Source organism: Sesamum indicum, linkage group LG12 (assembly GCF_026168435.1).
Source record: "Sesamum indicum cultivar Baizhima isolate 11 linkage group LG12, ASM2616843v1, whole genome shotgun sequence".
Lineage (NCBI taxonomy): Eukaryota > Viridiplantae > Streptophyta > Magnoliopsida > Lamiales > Pedaliaceae > Sesamum > Sesamum indicum.
The window spans coordinates 12,073,844-12,097,080 of NC_142668.1; the positions used below are offsets into that span (position 1 = coordinate 12,073,844).

Sequence of the window (23,237 nt, forward strand, 5' to 3'; positions counted from 1 at the left end):
TGTGGTGAACCATATCGCTTCAGTAAAATTTTGCACAGTAACAATCATGCAACAACAAAAAGAATAAATACTGTCAAATCAAGCAACGTTGTTTCTTCTTGCATGTAGTTCACTGACAGGTAAAAATGAAAATTGGAGGTCCTGAGGGTCCTCTCGGGGGTTAAAACTAGTGCAGAAATCAACAGAAATGGATGTCCTGAATGTGAGTTCCAAAACTCAAAGATAATATATCAATCAAAAGATAGGTGTGATCATTCATTTGTTTGCGAAACTCAGCTTCTTCGGATCAATCTCGTCCACTCGGATTGAAATTGTCCATCCATTTCCTTCTTCAGTCCATGGAATCCCCTCTTTTTCGAGAAGCTTGGTAATCTGCAGCAGAAATATCAGGATACTTGATTATGCTATACGGTATATTGCGAGAAGCACATGTATTTCCACAGGATGAAGAATGATTCTGATAAACAATCCCATATGTTACAGTTTTTTCTAGTCCTAACAGAGAATCTTAAGCATTTAATGATGGAGCAGTAATTTTCAAGCATAATTTTACTGCTAGATTTTGCTGTTTTAAGCAGTCAGCTTTCAGTGGAGAGAGCAAGTTCAGAAAAATGACCACCCTGTCATCAAAGTTATGGATCTAGTCGTATGCAGCTGTAGCCTAACATATACAACAACCCAATTTTTTGGTATTTTATAAGAACTTGAACAGGTATCATTATGTCTAACCAGAGAATATATCATCTCATGGTTCGAAGGGAAAACAATTCAAATAGTATAAGAAATATTTACAAAATAATCAAATACTATATAGTTATCAACCAATATTCAGAATACTCGTACCAGACGCTTCCGCCGGACATCTTTCTTGTCTCCATCATCGGTCCCAACGACAAACTTCAGGTAGCAGAAAGCTGATGAAGAAAAAAGTAATCAGAGTCCTGTCATTAACTAAAGCCATAGTTAAAAAAGGTATAGAAATGATAACCAACATGGCAAACCGGAAAGAGAGGTCAAATGAAGTTTCATATGGTGCAGAGCATCCTTTGGCTCAAGATAATGCATGTTTAGAGAAAATTCTTCCTCCTCCTCGCTGCAGCGAAAAATGGGAGCTCTTTAGGTCATTTCACATGCAACTGGTCAAAGAATTAAAATATGCAGCAAAGGAATGTAAAGGAACATAAAGAAGCAAAAGTATAACTCTTTACTCTAACCTGTCCTCAATAAGCTTTTGAGCAGATTTTTCATCTGCTTCTCGGGCCTTCCTCATATAAAAGCTACCCTAGAACCCGCTCCATGTGGATAAAATGAATAATTGCTATTAGAATAAAGCAGGGGAAGAAATATACTTAAATATAATAAATGGCATTTGAAAAAGTCTGAAAATCCACGCAAGTGAGGCTCAAATTTTGGAATATGCTACAGAAAAGATGTGATATTCAGAAACTTTTTAATCATTCTCCACCTCTATTAGCATTTAATTGATAGACACCCAGACCAAAAGTAAAACCTTAAATCACTAATTCTTCCCTTCAGAAGTGGCACAAGTACATCAATGGAAACTAATGTGGAAATTATAAGGCCCAAAACCTAGTTAAAACTTATAACAGAACACCTCTACTTGAGGATGAGAAACAGAGAGCTAAAACAATATTATACAGTTGCCAATGCAACCATCTGCATGAGAATATGAATGAAAAAGACTTATACAGTCTGAATCTTCTTTTCAAACAAGTTCATTCAACCTAATAGGAGATTGCCACCAATACCTTGCATCTATATACGGCAGATTACTCTGTCTTTATGCGTGCAACTGCATATGTCTCATTATGAAAAGGGTGTATGTTGAAAAAGATTCAAGACTACAAGATGTCTGCTGCTGTGCATGCATTACAAGGATCAATTACTACAAAATGCTTTGACAAGCGTATATAAAAAAGTTAAATTTTAAGAGGGGCCACTGTTTCGAGCACTTAACTAACTAGTCGGTAGCTGACTGTCCAGAATCTAAAGAAGTAAAATCATGGCAGAGAATCAAACAGAAGAAAAAGAAGACCTTGACAAGTACAAGCTGGTAAATATGACTACGAACTTCAGTAAGAATGTACACGACAGGTTACAATAGCCATAAGAAAAAAATTATATCACATTTACACCAGATTCAAGTGTTAGTGGAGGATTCAAGAGGTATCTACAGCATACCTCATCCAGAAATACTTGTGCATTCTCATAATCCTTTTGAGAAAATGCATCCACAGCCTGTTAAAAATTACAAATATTTATTAAACGAACAATGGGAGCCTATACCTATAAACATTCTCAAAACCTAAGATATGGCATAACAAGTATAAAGACATGCTACCTACTTCTCTAGATAAGTTTCATGGAAAGCATGAGTAGCAAAGGTGGGCCATAGTAGAAGAACTTACAGCTTTATAGTATTCTTTCATTGTCATCCAATACTCCATCACAGCTTTGCGCAAGTCCTCATAGCTAATCTGATTTGCTTCATCAGCTAATAACCAACAATTGTATGCACAATAAAACATCAATTCAAGGATGCAAGACTAAGGCACTTAGTAAGCATTTAGGAAAATCACAATCACAGAATACTCATTTGAAAGGGACAACTGGCACATGTGCAAGAAATATATTGATAATGGCAGCAGCATCAGGACTAAGATGTGGTTGTTGATCGCTAGTAAAAACAGTTACTGAATAAGCTGGCAGTATTGACATATTAAAGTTCTTCGTCTGTAAAGTGTGTAAGAATCCAGTAGGGGAGATAAATAAGATTAAAGAGAGTATAAAGCCTCAGCACTTCTCAGCCTACCGACAAAACAGGACAGAAATTTAAAATAGAAAAAAATGTTTTTTGTCAGGCATGTAGTGTCATTGACATCTTTGTCTTGAAATACTGAATGACAAACAATCAGCAGTATGATCTATGAAGTTAACTCTAGAAACAAACAAGAGCAACAGTAGATGGGATATGGCAAATAGATAAATCTCTTGAATAGCAAAGGAGGTGTCAATAATCTTCAATGGAACAAAAGTTGTAAGAGTATACCATATACTTATACAAAGCAACATAGAGATGGAAATAAATGTCAAAGACATCTATTATTTCAAGCTTGCACAAGCGCTTATAGTATAAACTAAGAAAGCCAAAATAATTTCTCTTGTACTCTGATAGATGTAAAGACATCATAAGAGCAACTAATCATTGCTGAAGTCATGAGCAAATCTGCAGCTTTCACATGGTAAAATGAGCAAATACTAAATAATTAGTAACTTAATGAGAAAACCAAGGAAGGAGACATGAACAATGGCCAATGTGAAGCACTTACTTCTAGCATTAACTGGTTGTCTTGTAATAAAAGTAAAGTCTTCTATGAATTTGTCTTTTGGTGGTTTGGAGACGACCTGACCATAAGGTAATCGCCGACATGGTTTAATTGGATTGCTGCATTCCTGTTTTTCCTCAAATACGTTAGGCACACTAAATAACGCCTCTAGAACTTCTCTAGAGATGTCTTTCTTTTTCATCTCAGTCCGAGGTTCTCCACTGCTCGCACCAGATTTCGATCTGAAGAGTGTTAATGTATAAGTATGATTCACAACCTTCTGTAGGGAATTAACATCATCTAGGATTGATGACATTTGAGAGGAAAGAAACATCTCACATATCACTTGCACCAATATATACTCCAAATCAAAGACGCCATACCTTCCAGAAAAATCAGTAACTGGCGACTCTGTTCTAGCAGACATGGACCCCAGCTGAAGGCTACCCTTCTTTGTCTGTTATATATATATAAACAACGAAAACATTTCAGATACAATCAGTAGGATGGCAATTGCAGAGTGTAACTTGTTCTACTAGTGAACCATTCATATCATTCTAAATTAAGACAATCTATAAGGAGAATTCTTGGCCTCGAATAGAATCAGTGGAAAACAATTCAGTATACAATAAAGGTTTAAGACTAAAAAGCATTATCTATTGAACAAATCCTATCTGATTCAGAAGCGTTGTTGATGCAAAATTTGACAGATATATTTTTATGACGTAAGTGTACCGAGAAGCAACCTTCACATTTCCAGCAGCTATGCCAATAACATCATCACTCTTCTCTAGGGTTGCTGCTGACAGATCAAGAAGTTTATCAATGCTCTGCATATTTTTAGGAAGAGAAGTGAATAAGCAGCAGTCACTGTATCACATAGAAAAGTTAATTTACAGTTCTGTAATGTGGTTAAACTAGCAACCGGCAGTCTTCCATTAATTGGATTCTAAGCACTAGTTTATGAGAATATTATATGCATAAGGTGCTGCCACTGGACTGTTCCCATTTTGCAGAATATTCAATCCAAATTAAAATGGACGTCCGAGCACTAGTATGTGACAGTAAGAACACATGGAGATAGATTTAATCACAAGAATACAGAAAATGTCATATGTAAATAGGAAACTGAAAAGGCGCCTTAACCTCGAGGAATGTATGAGAATGCCCTTCATAACTTAATAACTGTTAGATCAGTGAGCTATGTTTGGTTTTGTTTTATAGAAACATTTTTATATTCTTAGAAACCAAGGTGACTTGTGTTTGTTTTATTCTCACATTACTGACAAATGGCTTGTCTTAATAATATTCCACAAGTGCAAACCACCATTTTCACCCTATTTTCAAACCTATGCCCCCATTGTCCAACAAAACAAGTCGCTTCTAGAGAAGATTTCGCTCAAAGGTTTTTAAAATGTAAAAATAAAACATGTTTCTGTATATAAATTATCTCATCAACCCTCTGTATAAATAAATGAAATCACAGTTCATTTTACACATCCTTATCCAAAAACATTTTCAGTTTACATTCTTTCTGAGGGCATCATATTTCCAAATTTTAGAGATAAAAAGAACTGGCATTTCCATATTAATAACAATTTTAAACCAAAATACACTTACCATGTCCATATTATACCCACATTGACCTGCAAATTATAAACAAGCCAGAATGAGATGCAAGTGTTGCAAGATATAAGATATTCAAATATGACCAAAATATAGACTGCTGACAATTTATCCAAAGGAATTTCCATGTACATTTAGTCTCACTGCAAGGGGTCAAAATTTTACCAACATTTATAAAGAGCAAAAAGTTTGGGCAACAGAATAGTGAAAAGAACTCCAGAAGCAACTAAATACAATGGACCACCTAGACGGTTTACTTAAGATGGTCCTATCATAAGGAAAGGCCTCAGCAATGGTTTAGCATCCATATCTTCGTTGATATTTCTCAAGGTGTAGTAAATCATTACCACCGTCTCAAAAGAAAGATTGGACTAATCAACACCTAAAAGGATCAGCTGAAACACCAACAATGAGAAAATTTCAACCTGAACTTTTGCTGGAAAAGTAATTTTTGTAAATGCATGGTTCTCTGGTGGCAAAGATAAAGCAAACGAGTCATGAAAAGTAGCAAACTGTAACTTAAAAGAATTTACCACATTTATTCTCTCACAACCTTTAGACATTAAAATCAAACAGTACGGAAGTTCAAGACATAGAAAAATATCAATTCTAGATTTCTCCAGCTCAGTAACATGATGGAAAAAGGTCCATACAACATCACAAGCTAGTCAGAATATTCAAGAAGAGTGCTTACCAACAACATCCTGGATTACACTCTTTTCCAGCTGAAATCCATTTCCAAGCATTTTATAAAGGAACTCTTCAATATCAGTGTTCATGGATTCACTTCGAGAGGTAGATGCTGATTCCTTTTTCTCATCCCAGATCTCTGAGACTGGAAAGTCATCTGAGTGTATTTTCACTGGTTTTAACTTCTCATTCAATCCATTTGATTGAGGTCTAGGTGTTATGTAATCCTTTCCAATGACATTAGACACAGTTCCCATTGACGCTGAACACTTCCTTGACTTTGATTTAGTAATATGTGCATTTTCCAAGATGTAATCGGATGGTCCTTCAGAAGATGCACTAGTTCTGTTTTCTACGATGTCCTGTGATTTTGATGAAGACGTCGCAAAGATGCTGCCCCGCTTGTTACACAATATTTCAGCAGCATAACATAAGTTTCGACCAGCTTCACAGTAGGCAGAAGCTATGTCATCGAGGGAAACAATGGAACCAAAGGCTTCAAGCAATTCCTTCAAATTCTTCTGGTCTTCATCAGTATATGAAAAGCTCGAAGGAGGTACAACTTTCATCCTTCACATAAAAAGAGAGAAGGAAAGCACCCGAATGAAGATTTAATTGAAAAAATGAAACACATAATGACAAATTCAATGGAGAGGAGAGATACATTCCTAATTTATGATCTACGTATCTCCGCAATTCCAAAAAGGAAGGAACACTGCAGGATTTAAGCTTAAATTGTAGCACATAGGAATTATTAGGTAAAAGGACACAAAAGAACAGGGAAAAAAAAAAAAGGGCAACCTAGCCCGCATGATTCTTGCCTATTAGAAACAGGAGTCATGTCTTATGTGCAAACATGAACGAAAGCGGGTGTCCCAAGAAACTAGAACTTTTCTTCTTGATAGAAGTACTATCATATCACACTAATATAATCAACAAGACAACATTGCAAACTCCGGTAATTAGAGAAAGGTGAGTAAGGCCTTGTAGAGAGTCTGCAAAAAGCTTTTAAATTTGTTCTATTCTAATCTTACCAAGTAAAGCAGATATGTTGACTTTGAAGACAAGATGAACAGAAGAAAATAGAGAAAAATTCTTCTCTGATGAGTGAAAAATATTCCCAGATAACATCACAATTTATTTCCAATTGCTCTCTTTAGTAAATTGAAAGTTGATATTGTAGATAAACCGTGGCACACAAATTAGAAAAACTGCATCAAAACATGATAATCTAGACTAATTCAAATTAAACAAAAAATTAATGCATCAAGGCCGTCAATATTATACTGTTTAATTACACTCTATGTTGCTTTTGAAAATGTACAAATCACTGATTTGCGATATAGATGACAGAAACATGCTTTCTGTCACCCTGAATATAAAATAAGATAAAATAAAAAAGACAATAATCTTTATTCTCAGAAATAGCAAAGATCCAGCAAACAACGCATTAACGAGCGAGCCAATAGCCAAAAGAATCCCTACCTCAAGAGTTAGAGAAGAGAATGGGTTATTTTCTCTATGCCTTGCACTCTGTAGAAAGAGACAGAGAACACAAGAAGCGAAAAAGAGAAAATTATATGCACTTGATTCAGTATATAAACAAAAAGAAAAACATACTCAGAAGTTCCTAAATGCTTGAATTTACTACCTAAACGTCAGATGAAACCAGGATATTGAAGGAAGGAAACCTAAAGTCTTGTGATTAATTTTAAGCACATAAAAATGTGGTGTAGTGCACAGAAATCATCTGCTTAAAAGTAACGCATTCCAGTGCATGATTCTAGGCCCTATCATGACCAAGGACCATGTGTTGTGGGTTAAACATTATACATAAAACGTGTGCGAGTAAGACAAAAGCTGGTAACCAATTTCTGAACACACCAAAACTTTTGTCGTCTTTATAAAAGAAAATCAACCCACCTAGATAACATCGTAAACTCTATTAATTAGTCATTGCCGATAAAGAGAGGCCTGGTCAAACAAGTTTAAAAACCTATGTAAATGTATGCTAGTTCATCCAGACCATCATACATATATGGTAAAACAAATGGAAACCTAATAACTAAAGTTAAAAAAAAAAAAAAATCACTTTTATAATTCAAACAATGTTATGACAAAATTATTATATCATGGGGAGAAACAGCTGTAGAATACACCTAAGCATTTCAATAAATTATCACTATTCACTGGTAAATAGAGCTGCAAATGAAGATGCCCCTTCTGAACATGATAATTGAGACGTTCAGGTTACCCCAAATAAAGTTGAATCATGAAAGCCATCAGAATTACATTATATAATGGCATTAAACGTGCCCTCAAATGAAGATTCAAATAATCCCTTGTCCCACAAATTAATTGCTCAATATCCTTTTCGGAATTCACAAAAAGGATTTATTTTTTTTTTTCAAGAATATCTACACTTGTAACGCCACTAACTTGTAATCACTACTTTTAGGAGCAATTATGTGAACAAACACGGAGAGCCACAGAAGCAGGGCATAAGAACTAAGAAATGTCCATATGCTAGTATCCACCGGTGTTGTGATGGGCAACAGTGGGGGAGAGACGTGAATACAATCCATAACTTTCTTTAACAACTTTCAAAAATTAACCTGTCATAGTTTCCATATGAACCCACATTGGAATCAATAAACATTTTCCCTTTCATCTCCACCGTCAAGAGTTTCTCACTAGAACTTAATCATCTTTAATCAATTCTCGACAGAAAAAAAAACTTCTTTTATTTAAACACAATGCAACTCAGCCACTGCATTCAGCACAAAACTTAGTCATCAAAAACAGATTAAAAATACATTAGACTGATAACAGATACATTCTTTTCCATATATTACAGCAAATAAAGGACATTGCACAATATTGAAAATTAGCAAAGAAATAGAAGGAAACGAATAACAGAAATTAGTTCTTACTTCAATCGGCGAAGAAAAAATTCGATTCCTTCTCTACCGAGACTCTTAACAAATCTGTCGGTATTACAACCGTGTGTCCTGTATGGTTTATTCTGCTTCCATCCAAGGGAAGACAAGGAGTGAGAAGAGTGAAACCGAGTGAAGAGAGAGAAAAGCGAACGAAGTGTCCCTTTTATACGGAATGTTGGGTGGGCCCATGTCACGCATCGAATCAATTTATCTTTTATTAGAATTTTCACTCAATAATATAATAATTAATGGAAAAAATGCAAACAATTCATTTGTAATATTCCACACCAGCAAATTACTTCTTATAAAAAAATAAATAGCAATTTATATTTTTATATTTTTTAAAATATAACAATTTACCTCCATGTATAAAGAGGTAAATTATTTCATTTTAAAAAGTAAGGGAGAATAAATTGCTATATTTTTTTCATAAGGGAATAATATGCTCATTTTCAATATCACAAGGAATAAATTGTTATTCACCGATGATTAATTCTTATTTTTTGAGGCACTATTTCCTAATTTGGCATTGCTAAAATTACTTTATTTAACAATATTTTGGCTATAATTTAAAAATAAAATTAGTAATTCTAAAAAATAATTCAATTATTTCATGTTTGGTCAAAGTTATTATTCCAATTTTGATTCTATTAATTTGTAATAAAAAAGTGTAATATTAGATTTACGGTATGTACTCTAAAATTAGATTAAATGTGTATATTATTGTCTGTATTTCATTCTTTCTATCAATATTTATATTTGATTAGGTGTAATTTTAAATGAATTTGTACTTGATGAATTAAATCAGTAATTATTATCGTATATTATTGACAGATGATCAAGCACGTGTTGAATTAATATATATATATATATATAATTAAGTAATTTCCTTAATCTTTTGTAATAATTGTTTGGATTTATTAATCGGTTTAACGTATTTACTGAGAATCGAAAATTTTAAATTTCAATTAAGCTTGTTACCAAAATCAAATCTATTGTTTTATAATTTAATAAGTTTTTAGTAATTATTAAACCAGATACTATGATATTTATATAAAATAAAATAAATATCCGCATTTTATAGAAATCACATAAAATTTAATTTCCAAGTACCAAATAATTGGGTCGTTTATTAACAAAGGCTTGCCCATTTCGGTGTCTTTAGTGCAATAGATTATCAAATAAGCAGATGGATAATAATTGCAAAAGACTTTCGGTAATTGTTTCATAATATCGATATCAGATAATTATATTTAATTAGTATTTATTAATAAAATAGAATGATAATTATTATTAAAGTATAATAGCATTTTACAGATTGGTGGGATTTATATATATGACTTTATAATATGGGATTCAACTTCGTTAATTGTAATAGACTTCATCAACAATTAAATCTCTTCGTTAGTATCTCATGTTTACATTTCGTTTTATTTTAGTACATTTTATCTTAAAGACATGGTAATAATTCCTTATATTAAATAAATTCACTATGGTTCGTAAGTCTAACCCTTAAATTACAATAAAATTTAATTAAAGTGGATGAAATATCTCGAAGGAAATTGAAAAAACTCATATACTTTAATAATTGTTAAATTATTAAGAGATATCATGCCAATCAATAATGTTAATTTTACTGAAAATATGTAAGTACTATTAAAACTACTAATTATTAAAAAATATAATAAATATATTTTTACAGTGAAACAAGACTTTGCCCCTATAAAATAAGATTGAATTTACCTCTACAGCCACCCAGAGTTTGAAATAAGAGTAAATTACTACAGTCTCCCTTAAAATTTGGCATAATTATAAATATTTATTCTTTAATTAAAAAATTATAATTTTACAAGACATTTGTAATTATGTCAAAATTTAAAAAAAAAATCGTTGTGATTTACCCTTGAAATAATGTGAGAGAAGAAAAGCGCACCACCAACAAAATTGTATAAACTAGACAAGCGACTTTAGTTCAACACTGCACCGCCTGTTCGCCTAAAACCCTTCTCAGGAATTATTCCTGCGTTGCCTGCGACGTCTTCAAGCTCATCGTATACTTCACCTTCACCGTACTCCATAACTGGTAAGAGAATTGAGTATTGTTTGTCGCAGACTTTTAAGCTAAATCAAGCCGATAAATCGAAAAGCTATAACCAGTTGTTGATTTCGAGTGGCGTTATTCTTACTTGAGGAATTGTTTTGGTGGAAAATCCTGCACTGCTGCGATAGAGTAGTGATTTATAATCAATGTTTAGACAGTGCAACATCTATAAGTTTTTCGATGAAAATTGTATTTGTTTAGTTACACATTTTGATTAATCGTTTGGATCGACTGGATTGGGGCGTTGGAATTGAATATTAGTGGTGGCCCGGAAATTGACTCAATAAATTTGAATTAGTTCTGAGCCCTAGTCAATGTTTTTATTGCTTCCTTTTACCAAGTAATATTTTGATCAGAAGATTTTGTATGTAACCCAACTGGAGTTTTGATCCTCCACTTAAAGTGATTTTGGTTGTAAAATAATTTGGGGTTGTAATTTTGGTCTTGGCATTTTTGGTCCTTCCATTTAACCCAACGATTAAAATTAACGGATTTTTGGCACACGAGAAGCACACAATCCTCTGAAGGGGGAAAAATTAGGTCAAACTCATCCTCGCTTCCTGTTAAACTCAAGTTCAACACATCTTCTCTGTCACTCTCAGGCCAGTCGCGCATCTCACACTCGCTTCTCCATAAATTTACAGAATCATAAGGGAGGCTAAGTTTCCTAACTTAGATTTGATTTGTTCTGGATCGCAAGGTATTTAATTGTGAAGTTTCCTTCATGATATATGCAGCTACATTGTGGTCATTTGCTCTATTGCTCTCAAATGTAAAAGTGTCAGCTCCTGTAGATGCTTGGGAGCCCTCATTGACTCTGGAAAGCTGTCCTGATGTTGTTAAACGTACTAATTATAACTTGGTTTTGACAGAAAAATATGGGATTTGGAGACCGAGGAGTAATTGGTGATAAATGGTCCGCAAGAATCCTCTGGGTCTGTGCAATTGGAAGTGCAATTGGTAGGCAGCCAACAAAGTATATTATTTTGATATTATTATTCTCAGTCAGTGTTCCATGGACTATGATGCTAAGTAGATTATTCAATTTGCCTGCTTACCATACTTTGATACTTAGCTCTTGATTATTCAATCTGCCAACTATCAAGTTTTTCTTGTGTTTGTTTCATGCTTATCTATCTTCAAGTGTAAGATATGGCAATACTTCCAAATTCAGGATTAATTTTCAGATTAAGATGCTTTTCTAGGTTGAAGGTGTCTGGTGTCGTCTTTGCTTATATGCAAAATGCAAGAAGTAATCATCTTTTGACGGAATGCACAAAGGTTAATAGTCTTAACAGTTATAGGAAGCTGCTTGTGAATTTTTCATGCTTATGAGAATGTTTTCTGCGATAATTATCGTCCTTTAGAAAACTGGCTTGTTCTATGCACAATGAAAATCCTATATTTACACTGAGAGTTGTCTATCACCTTTAATTCTCTCAACATTAAACATATTAGATTAAGTGTATGAAAGTTGCACGTCAAATTTCATGCATCGAACAATAATATATGGTAAACTTAACTTTGTTGTGTTTTAAACTCTTAGTAGGTTAGTGGAAGATTTTCCAGATCTAATTCGCTAATTTTCTGGTATTATGGGTTACATATTTGAGTTGTCTGCTTGTTCAGGCCTCTATATGGTAGCGGTCGAAAGACAAATGCAGAATCGAGAAAAAATGATGGCTGAATCATTGAGGGCCGCCGAATTGAGTCAACAGGATGGTGAATAAATCTTAACAGAGACTAACCTAAATGTTGAATAGCACATGATATATACTTCCATTGCTCATTTCCTGTTGTCACACTTAATTTTCAGTTACAAGATATGTAGAGTTTTAGAACTCCAAATTTGATCTCTGCGCTTCATTTCTGGGTGATGACATATGTATGAATTTGATTATTTATCTTTATTGAGTTAATAAGAAATTTCAGGGCAAGGGTCATGAGTCCCAAATACGTAGAATCCGGGAGAAGGTTAAAAGTGTGTTCTGCAAGAGCCTGCTGGCATGACGCATTTCTATCTAACTGAAAACAAGATTTCATTATAAAAATACAACTTTTGAATCCTTTCAGATCATCATTCAAGGAACTCTAACTGCTGACCAGAATGATTTTCCCACAATGCGTGCAAGTGGTGCTGTTCTTGGTTTTATTATGTTTGAGTACTTTTTGCTGCGCCCACAGGGTCTTAATTGACCATACCGATGCTGTGCAGTCAAACTATGCACATTCTCAAGGGACAGCAACGAAATGGGGATACGGTGGAGGAATGAGCAGAGGTGGTGGTGGTGGGGTGAGCAAAGGTAGTGGCGGCGGCGGCGGCGGCGGGATGGGCGGATCTGGTGGTTATGGCCCTCGGTACCCACCGCCAGCTGCTAGTGGTGGTGGGGGCGGTGGCTGGGGCTGGGGCTGGGACAGCGGCAACTGTGGTGGTGGAGGAACTCCACCATGTGGTGGCGGTTGCGGTCCTCCTCAGCCAGTAACTTGCCCCATTGGCTGCCAGCCAGCGGTGCACTGGGGTTACAACTGGCCCATTCACGCAATGGACTACATGGATCATGTGCAGTCCCAGTCAGCCCATATGTCTCACCATGGGTCCTCATCTCAGTCCAAAGTAGACATGCATGATGCTGAAGCCCAAACCTCTATGGGTGATATCATGCAGGACGACCTTAGTGTGACAGAGAAACACGATCCTGAGCCCAAGCCCGTTAACCCTTCTGGAAAAGGGCTGTGATTGAAAAGGAAATGCCGAACTATGTCCTATAGTCAAAATAAAAGCTATGCGGTTATGCATAGCCTGAAATAAAAAATTTCGGCTGTCCAAATCTTATTGTAGATAACTGCACTGACAACAGTAAAGTCTGTAATGTCCAAACTCTCATAAGACCTTACACTCATTTCTCAAATAAAGTTGGGAACCTTAACAAGGTCATAAGTTTAGATGGATAAGCCAAGTTGAGGTGCGATGCCTGCAAAACTGTAACCTATTCATTCACACTAAATTAAAAGATATGAAGATTCCTCGTAAAACATCTTCGTATGAATGTTTGTTTTTCATCTGAGTTATGATAACTACAACTACCATCTGCAGAAGTATTAACAGCAAACTAAAATTCATCTTTCACAGCCTAGGTTCGCTTATCGTGGCATTGTGGATGACCTTTGTATCATCTCTGGCATAATTCTTGGAGAAACTGAGGAAGAAATAGAAGCTGAGGACCGAAGCAGAGGCATACCAAATTGGCTTGAAGTCTCGTTAGGAACTGTTTGGTGACCATTACTGACAACAGGTGGTGGTTGCAACTCAATTTCCGCCTCTGCTTGAGGGGGGAATCGAGGACTATCTAGCATGTCGTTATCATATTCTTCGACTGATATTACTGTGCTTGTGTCAGTGTGCACTGTTGAATCATCTGCAAAACCACCCATCTTTCTCTTTCTCCTAGCCGCCTTTCCCCAACCATGGATTGTTTCTCGTATTCTCTGTGGAATTATGGCAGCCTTGTAGTTCGTTCCCATCTGGAGCAAAGAGCAAATAGAAAATCATAAGTTGTTAGTGTGAGTATACTGCAGAACTTCTTCTGTTCAGTTGATTACTGCATATCAGTTTAGGGTGCAAATTCTTGATTATATGATCTTTATCGGTGAGTATGTTGTACCTGAGTAACCAATGCATAGAGTGGCAAGGTACTGTAGCTGCATAAAAATTGCCCAGCAAACCTGGGCAGCAAAAGCAACTGCCTCAGTCTATCAACGGTCAAGCCAAAGTACAATTTTATCTTCATAGAACGATAAATTCAAGGCCATCAAACAACTTTAAAATCTATCCGTACCCAAGAATTAGCCGTAGATACACAAGGAAATGGTTCGTTATGAAGCACGAATTATATCCGAACTGCCACTGTAATTAGAGCCGTAGTTCGGTCAGAGTATATTCTAATTCACAAGAACGGAATATTTGTAGCCAAAATTTCTCATTGCCTTATAAACAGTTGGGAAAATCTGGATTGTGGTACTGTTATATTTTTTAAAGTTTGGAACTCTACATTGATAAGACGTCTTTTTTTAACTTTTGAGACCCTTCATTTGGTTGACATTTTCACGCCAAATTTTAAGTTTGGACTAAACAATGAGATTTAAAGTTAAATTCCATGAATAAGATGGAAAGAGAACAAGAGGTGGGAGGAGCAGATACCCAGAACCAAAAGAAAGAAGCAAGTTCAAATGCGTTCTGCAAATGTACAAGAAGATTAGTGTCAGTTGATATGCATTCTGTATATGGACCAGCATAGGATACATCTCTGAAGAATTTCAAAGAAAACAATGGAGAGGGCCAACCTGGAAAAGGATAAAGTGAATCAAGGACAACAGTAGTTCTGGCTTTTTAAACCAAAACAATTCGTCTCGGAGTTTAAACTTAGGTCTGGCAAAATTCCCACTTATTCCAGCACTCTCCAGTGCCAGAGTTGCTATAACATGCTGCAATTTTGTGCCGACAAGTAGGACAAGCTGCAAGGTAATGCACAATATGGAATCCATAAATCTTGTCAAGGACATAGGTCTTCGTTTTATCAAATGAAGGGATCCATATATCCCTCAATACGTGCAAAAAGCAATCTAGATCAAAGAAGAAAACTGAAGACAAATGAAGATCATTTTTGAGCCATCTTAAGCATTTAGACATAAATTCTCGTAATATGTTCAGTTGAAGTAAACTAAGGGCCCTCTTAGCTGTCTTACAGACTTCGATTTTCGTTTCTATCTCCTTTCAAAATAGCCACCCAAAGATTCATTGATTTCAGTCAACTGAATTTTTACATAGATTTTCTTTATGGATCCGTAAAAATCAGGAAGCTGATTCAGTATATAAAAATTATGAAGAAGCAAAACAGGTCCTGGTTTCTTTTTTCTCTGTGCTAACTAGGCACATCCTCTAATTATTGGGTATGGGATCAATTTCAACAGGGTCTAAGTGGAGGATTCACCCATTGCAATATATGTGTAGTTCTTAAGTAAATCATATCTCGTTTTGTTTTCTTAAGAATCCAAAAGATAGTGTAAAGAACCATATTCTTTTTCCTACTACTTTGTTTCTCACAGCAGAACTACTGATCATGAAATCCTAGCATGAAGCTAAAAGATGAATTCTGGCATCCATGCTGATGCAGATTAAAGATGTGATGCACATCCATATGGAACACTTACAGTGACAGGAATCAGTGAAATCCAGAAATAAAGATTAGTACCTGCAGATTTCAAAGTAATGAGCCGCAAATCAGCTAGACCAATACATTTTACTTAATGGTAGAACATACAGAATTGAGAAAATTAAGATCAGAAATTGCAGGCAGAAATTTCTTTTCTTTCTTCCTTTATATTTTTTTCTGAAAAAGAGAAAATTGATGCACAAGTGACATGCAGAAAAGCAAAATAGGAATATTGGAGCAAATAAGCAGTCTTCAATTTGAAGCCAAATGACATTGATTGCAAACTGGCCAACCTACTTTGTCCAGTGGCAATGGAGTAGTTTCCCTAGACAATGAACTAGGTTTGAGCCACATGCTCACCATTTCCAAAAGAAAGTGAGAGTGAATACGTGATAGCTTCCAACAGACATACCTTTCACATTGAACAGCATAAAAGCAACAACAAATCCCCAGAGCCGGGCACTGTAGATATTCAAAAGAAAGGTAACATCAGAAAAGCTTATGCAGAAAATTATGAAGAAAGTCAATCACAGATCCAGGAAAAAACACTATAGGCATCCATTTCAGGGATAGAATGGGCATATATGACTAAATATTAAACTTTCATGATGTAGAATACAAAAAAAGGAGAGTTTACTTTGATGACTATTACAAATAAATGCTAACCAGAATTAAAATAAAATATAAACTTATTGAAAATTTCTGGCCGTCCAGTGAACACTAATGTTAACTATTGTGGTTTTGCCCTATCAATATAATATAACTACTTGAACATCTGCCTATCTATGATAATGTGAGTCCCTTCTTTCAGTCACGTATTTACTTCAAAATCTGAGTAACAGGAATACAATAAACATACAAGAGCCAGAACTCGAAAACAATCAGCTAACAGAACGATATTTTTGCCTTACCTAACACCAACAATCCGTTGAAATTCTTCTTCCATGGAGCGAACCATATAGCTGTGAAAATCATATTTTGGTGTAAGGTTGTGGTTCTGCCATAAATAACAAACATAAAATATAAACAGAGATTATAATGCGTACAAGTTTTCATCAGACAACAGAAACACCATCATGCATGTGAAATGGAATTTGCTGTGCATATAACAACCAAAAAGTGGACCAAGCTGGTTAATGCAGATCCATTTAGCACTTCTACAATAGTGAATGACCCCAAGGGTACATACCAAAGATCAATCGAAAAAGAAACTTAACAGGTGTTTATCTAAGTCATTATCAGCATCACGCATGCCTTATTGTGGTTGATGTGAGACATCATGCTTTATTATGGAAAATTAAAAGGTGACGAAATAAGTGAACATACTCTGAGGAAATGACATATCAAGACACATTACAATTAAAATTCTTTTTATCATAATTCCTTTTCAATCTGTGTATAGCAGAATAGATTTCTAAGCTCGAAGATATCATACAATGAAGTGCATGGTAACCATTTGTATGTTTTACATACCATAATGAATCCTTGGCGGAGTGTAAGGTAATCTGCTCGGACCACTGAATGCCCAAATTGTCGGAAGAAACAAGTCTGGATGTTCGAACAAACTAATCTCGATCAGAACGACAGTTGCATTGTGCTTCTCATCAAGCATCTATCTTAGATATTTAACCAGCTTGAACACAGATGTGTCTTTGAATGGACACAAAAAGATAGCTAGGAACATTTAAGCAATTTCACATCTGCTATTTTTTGCATTGTGTATAATTATTTCAGGAGTTCAACCATGTAATATATATTAATTCTGGAGCAACTTGGAATTGGTACATATTTCTGAAATTTGCAAAGGCGCTAGTAAAATGAAACTCTGAGACAAGTATACAGTGGTAAAAAGAAGTGAACCCACCATCCAAATGTGAAATCTGTTCCTGTCTGTGGTATTTGAAACATGGAGTCTAACAAAGGTTGATTGCCTTTGCATTGTCAATGCTTTGGTGATTTCTGCAAGAGAAATGATATTATTGTGGATCATCCTAAGCTCACTGAAAATTATAGATTTTATAGAAGTAGCAAACCCCTCAGCCTACTCAAACCATTATAGCTCACCACCCCTAGTTCTTCTGGCAGAGCATTAATATCATCCACAGAAGAGAAACACAGTTAACTTTCCTATCTTGACTCTATATCAACTGAATGATAGACCAACTTCAGGGTGCCACCTCGAAGGAATTGGTGACTCACAAGTTATGAGATCAAATAATTCTTGGGTCCTAAAAAGAACAGCAGAATCTCTTTAAGGTATTCATTGCTCTCTTCTCAAGTACTAAAAATACTTTCATCTTGAAAATAGGCAGTTGTATCATTTTCATAGTCTCTTTTCTGTTAAGAGATGGTTATTAAGGTCCTGTTTTGTCGTTTCAAAGGAATTTTCTATAATTCATGTGATTTGACAGCAAGATGAGAAGGTTGGATTATGCAATAAATACAATCACAACATTCAGTTTCACACAACAAACTCTTCAGAGTTACCGCATAATGAATTATGTCTGTCCATGTGAGCCTCATCCTCCCACCCTCTCCAACTGTGAATCTGCAAGAGATGTGGATAAAGTAACTCATTACAACTTTTATAGAGATAAATAATAAAGGAAGGCCACAACTTTCATATCATTTCACAGAAACAGATAAGACTTGAAAAAGGAGTGAAAAAAAGGGATAAAAGCATAGAAGATCAGTGGTGTTCCACAAACTGCTATCTTACATTTTAAAACGTGGGCATCCCCAAAATGTTAAATGGGATACAAATGAGTTGCAAAGTTAGGGAGAAATTGATCCAAAAACCTGAAGTTAGAATAGTAGTGGAGTCAACATTTTAAGAGAGGACAGATCTTATGCGACATGAATGAGAAGCACATTATTTCCTTAACAGAATTATATTTTGATAGTCATTTCTTAACAATTACCCGGGAAGGCAATTTTATTGCTCTTTGCCTCCTGAAGGGGAGTGTCCAATTAAGTGTTTTTCCCCAGTGCTCTGACATTGTTCTTCAAGCAGTATTGTTGCATAGCTTAACTATAAGGTTGGCCTAGGACCTAAGACCTACAAGAAGCTAATATCTGAATATTCAGTGGAACAGCTCGGTAAATAGTCAAGCAGCCCAATATCTCTAACACTATTAATTCAAGACACCCTGAGAATTGACATTAACTGAAAGGTGAAAAATCTGTACAATTCAATCCTTTGCCAGATCTTGTAAAACATCTTCAGAAGGAATTTTAAGATATGGAGCTAAGATTAAGTTAGAATTTGGAAAAATATGATAGAATAGAATCAAATGATTAAGAGAAGAAGGATAAATGTACAAATGAGTTGAAATGGCACTGCTACAGATAGTAGTTTGTGTTAATGGACTTCACTAGTACCTTTACAATAGCCAGCAACATTGTTAAGCAGCTGTAAGATACATGAGTAACTGCCATAACAAAGATGAATCGATGGAGTTGCTCAAGGCCTTCATATGACAAAAACGGTTCATAATTCTGCATGAAAAATCAAACTTATTAAACATCTTAGTTTTCTGCAGAGGAGATGAAAAACTAAACTTAATAAACATCTTAGTTTTCTGCAAAGCAGGTGGAAGATTAATCGCATAAGAATCTGAGAAAAAGAAACAGACTGTGATTAATGACTAAGGAGATGGATCTACTGGAGAAGGAAATTGCATGCATGCATATGAATATATAAGAGTAGAAAGACTTTCTAGAATGATTCATGACATGATAAACTAAGAAACACAGTTGATGCAAGCATTGTTTCAATCTCGGATGAATAAAAGAAAACAGAACTGGAGCTCGCGTTATATGGCGTTGAGAATTGACTTGCCTCTTGGCAGGTATTCTTATTTAAACCAGTGAGCATCCTCCTATATGAATGTGGACTAAAGAAGGGCATCAAAAGTTTTCGTTCCACAGAGCTATTATTTTCCCTTTCGTCATCAACTTCATGCCTGGTGCATGGGGTAAATGTACTATCATAGAACCTTGATGGTATGCAAATATTAGATATAGTGCTTGAAGTTGCTGTAAGGAGGAGGGATATGAAGCCAAGAAGCATCAATTCTGTAGAAAAGTTTCAAACGAATCTCAAAGTTATAAATTCAGTAATTGGGAAATAGTGTGAAATTCTCTGAACAGTAATTTCATTAAGAGATTGCACAAAGGACAAATAGTACCTTCTTTCATTTTCTCGATAGCTGCTTGCAGAGGTTTTCTACCAGTTTTATTCAACCACTGAAATGATAGGAATCAAAAAGTGCACAAGAGATAACATTCATTAGCTTGAGAAATACATAACTAATATTAGTGTGTAGGCAAAGAAGATCACAGCAAAATGCTACTTCTATTGGTTAGTTTAACTGTTGCACGTTTCCAGAAATTGGTCCACAAACAAAATAAAATGCATTAAAGCCCAGTGGGATCAACATCCGATGATAAACAAAGTGAATCTTGAGCATGGTTAAAACCATGAAGTTTTGAAGTATTGCAGTGTAGTTAGGATCACAACTATTAGCGTACAGTTCTTTTGTCTTTTTTTTTATGAAAAGAATACCGAACTAAAAAGAAAAGTACAAACTGTCACTCACCTTACTCAACCGGTGAATTGAGCGCTCCAGAAGCAGGGAGACAACAACAAATATGGTCAATACAGAAGCAACCGACCATGTCGGAGTCATAGCCAGTGACCTCAGCTCATCTGTACTGTCTGACATTTCATCGGACTTGGATTCAGACATTCTCACTTAAACAGAAAACTCCAGAGCTTCAATGCAACCTCACACCTGCCTCACCCGCTTTCTTGATCTCTTAAACTTTGTACTGCAGATAACGAGGGAATCATGTATTCCAAGAATCGATAAAACCAATTCGTGAAGCACAGACAAGAATCAAAAGTTTGTCTGAGAACTATGCTCGAACTTCACACCACTTAGAGAATCTCCACAGTAAGAATCTATGCATGCTTCACAACTTGCACACATAGATTCCTCTAATTTTTAGATCCCTCCTCCAGTAGGAGGTTAAATTCGAAACTGCAATAGACTATTGTGAGTCAAGAACAGCGCAACGTAATCTCATGTGTCATCAAGAGCGGGGATATATATGAAAATGGGTTTCGCGGAAACCGATATGCAGGAATGATATCAATAAAGCAAGAAAGATTTCTCTTTTGTTTTTTTCAGCTCAAGCCCACATAAAAAATCCTCACTTATGGGCTGTAGATGACATTGAACTAAGAAGAATCGAAGAAAACGATGGAATAATGAGAAAAGCGAATCTCGCTTCTTTCTCCTTGGTTATGAGTGTGATAGTAATGAGCTGGAGCAGGCGTTTCCAAGCTAATTCTGGATCTTCCACGCTTAAAGACTGTTCTTTCTTCAATTTTTATACTACTCCAAGTTGCGGAACTCTCTCTCTCTGTCTCCGTCTGTACTTTCGGGACCCTTTCCCCCCACTCATGGTGGAGGATTTTTGAAAGGTGGCGCTGACCAACGATGTCGCTATCTAAGTATATTCCCAATGAGACATATGAAAAGAGTTCTCCATCATTGCCCTTAAATCTTAATATTTGGGATTTTTGGTTTTTTAGTAGGAGTGTTTACAGATATTTTTACACAATATTTTAACATAGTATATGTCATTTCAAAATAATTAAAGTTATAAAGATACATATATATTTTTGTTTAAGTCAATCGAAATTAAATAAATTGAGTTACGTGTACTTGTCCATTTCAATTGAAATTTGCTCAAAAATCATTATTTAGTGTCATTTAAATCCTCATTGATCATTGAAAAATAACGCCTTTTAATTTATTTATGGAATAATTACAACATTTTTTTTATGAATTCTGCTGCAATTATACACAAAATTTCATATATTTTGAAAAATTACGTGGACTACCCTGAAGTTTATTTATGTCCATCTTCATCCTTATAAAGCAGTTCAGTCAGAAAATATTTACTTGACTTGCAATGAGTTAGTATTAAGTCAATTGGGTTAAAAGTGAACACTCATTCAACCTTTGTTTTTTGTGAATATTAACAAATTTCATAAATTTGACTAAGAAATTGATCTATTTATTAGATTACAATAAATATCAAAAAATTTAAATATAATTAGACGGAACCTTAAAAAATAATGGTATAATTATTCTTATTTATTTCTGGCCCCTTGACTTTTATTTAATATGAGATGATAATATACACCTAATGTTAAAAACTTGCATATACATATACATATAATCGCATTTGCAATGTCCCCACTGATGATTTTAAAAATTTTAGGAGCTCCAATATCAGCATGCCTCATGTGTTGTAAATTGTTCTCTCAGAGCAAATAAATCCAAAAATAAAATTATTTAAAAGGAAAAAAAGATAAGTGTAGTGGGAATCCCATCTCATCCTTGACGTCAATGGACTAGTTGAGTGGGTTGCATTGCATGCATGTGTGCATAACATGGATCCACAAACCAACAACTCTCTGTTATTATCAGTTTATTATTTTATACAAATACTCAGTTTCCTCATTTAATGATCCAAGAATTTGACAGTATGCATCTTAATTATATATATATAAAATAATTTGAAAATATACCACTAAATAATCAAAACTGATTCCTCAATTCTCTTTTTGTAAGTCGAATAAAGTGTTATCATCGTAGAGATGAAACAGTTATCTTTTACCTAAAATTTACTGCACGTGAACAACAGAGTCGAGAGTAATAATCTTGTACACATGAATCTTATGACAGTTGGTTGGTCTTATATGTAGAATGGTGAGCATAAGCAAAACTTGATAAGGGGACTCACTGATTAGTACAGCTCAACAACTGCAATTAGTTTTTCAACGTTATTATTAATTATATGATTTTTGGGTATCTTCTGTATCTGGGCTGTCGTACGTACTTCACATTTGTCTATGTTCATCGTGTTTCCGAACTCAATTAAGGAAGATAGACAAAGAAGTAAATACCATTAGTTTGTGTTGTAAATGAGCCAGAATTTCGTATTGTTTTACAAAATTTAGAACAGAAAAGTCAGCTGCAAGTTTCCCTACTTTCACGGACTAATTAATGCAATGTAGGGCCACAGCACTTGATCTTCAATTTATTGAAAATTTTTAATTCAAATCGAGTTTAGCGTGAATTTGAATTGACAAAATGTAGTATAAATTACAATATAATCGATATTTAATTCAAAAAAATAATTAATTATATGATAAATATATTATATTTATTTTGTAATTAATTTGATTCCGCAGACCTAATTCAAGTAAACAAAAAGTTCAATTTATGTTATCAAATACTCA

The 23,237-nt window shown here is 34.9% G+C and overlaps 4 protein-coding genes across 8 annotated transcripts; 2 read left to right on the plus strand and 2 right to left on the minus strand.

Moving 5' to 3' along the window:
• Nucleotides 1-8,752, minus strand: SDE5 (silencing defective 5). 4 transcript variants are annotated; one of them, XM_011084360.3, is made up of 13 exons: nt 8,597-8,750; nt 7,149-7,196; nt 5,668-6,233; nt 4,968-4,993; nt 4,094-4,177; nt 3,731-3,804; nt 3,351-3,589; nt 2,430-2,515; nt 2,203-2,259; nt 1,215-1,282; nt 1,002-1,093; nt 844-914; nt 1-372 (listed from the first exon to the last, which is right to left on the minus strand). In XM_011084360.3, exons 3-13 carry the CDS (start codon nt 6,230-6,232, stop codon nt 256-258), a joined length of 1,479 nt encoding a protein of 492 aa, XP_011082662.1. In that variant the 5' UTR covers nt 6,233; nt 7,149-7,196; nt 8,597-8,750; the 3' UTR covers nt 1-255. The 4 variants fall into 4 exon arrangements, with proteins under 4 accessions (XP_011082662.1, XP_011082659.1, XP_011082660.1 ...); XM_011084357.3 differs by having other exon boundaries at nt 993-1,093; XM_011084358.3 differs by lacking the exon at nt 8,597-8,750 and adding an exon at nt 7,315-7,728 and having other exon boundaries at nt 993-1,093.
• Nucleotides 8,753-10,533: 1,781 nt separating this feature from the next.
• On the plus strand, nt 10,534-12,643 carry LOC105165375 (HrpN-interacting protein from malus protein). Of its 2 annotated transcripts, XM_020694175.2 has the most exons (4): nt 10,548-10,688; nt 11,309-11,406; nt 11,579-11,666; nt 12,336-12,643. In XM_020694175.2, the coding sequence occupies exons 3-4, from the start codon at nt 11,585-11,587 to the stop codon at nt 12,434-12,436; spliced, it is 183 nt and encodes a 60-aa protein (XP_020549834.1). In that variant the 5' UTR covers nt 10,548-10,688; nt 11,309-11,406; nt 11,579-11,584; the 3' UTR covers nt 12,437-12,643. The 2 variants fall into 2 exon arrangements, with proteins under 2 accessions (XP_011082658.1, XP_020549834.1); XM_011084356.3 differs by lacking the exon at nt 11,309-11,406 and having other exon boundaries at nt 10,534-10,688.
• Nucleotides 12,644-12,716: 73 nt separating this feature from the next.
• On the plus strand, nt 12,717-13,534 carry LOC148784858 (uncharacterized). The gene is made up of 2 exons (XM_088876455.1): nt 12,717-12,840; nt 12,922-13,534. The coding sequence occupies exons 1-2, from the start codon at nt 12,814-12,816 to the stop codon at nt 13,441-13,443; spliced, it is 549 nt and encodes a 182-aa protein (XP_088732581.1). The 5' UTR covers nt 12,717-12,813; the 3' UTR covers nt 13,444-13,534.
• Nucleotides 13,535-13,675: 141 nt separating this feature from the next.
• Nucleotides 13,676-21,442, minus strand: LOC105165374 (MLO-like protein 11). Its single transcript, XM_011084355.3, has 15 exons — nt 20,518-21,442; nt 20,107-20,164; nt 19,758-19,993; nt 19,298-19,414; nt 18,404-18,464; nt 17,781-17,875; nt 17,390-17,464; nt 16,828-16,913; nt 16,329-16,378; nt 15,915-15,955; nt 15,048-15,218; nt 14,905-14,940; nt 14,543-14,610; nt 14,369-14,429; nt 13,676-14,228 (listed from the first exon to the last, which is right to left on the minus strand). Exons 1-15 carry the CDS (start codon nt 20,665-20,667, stop codon nt 13,848-13,850), a joined length of 1,686 nt encoding a protein of 561 aa, XP_011082657.2. The 5' UTR covers nt 20,668-21,442; the 3' UTR covers nt 13,676-13,847.
• Nucleotides 21,443-23,237: the final 1,795 nt, after the last annotated feature.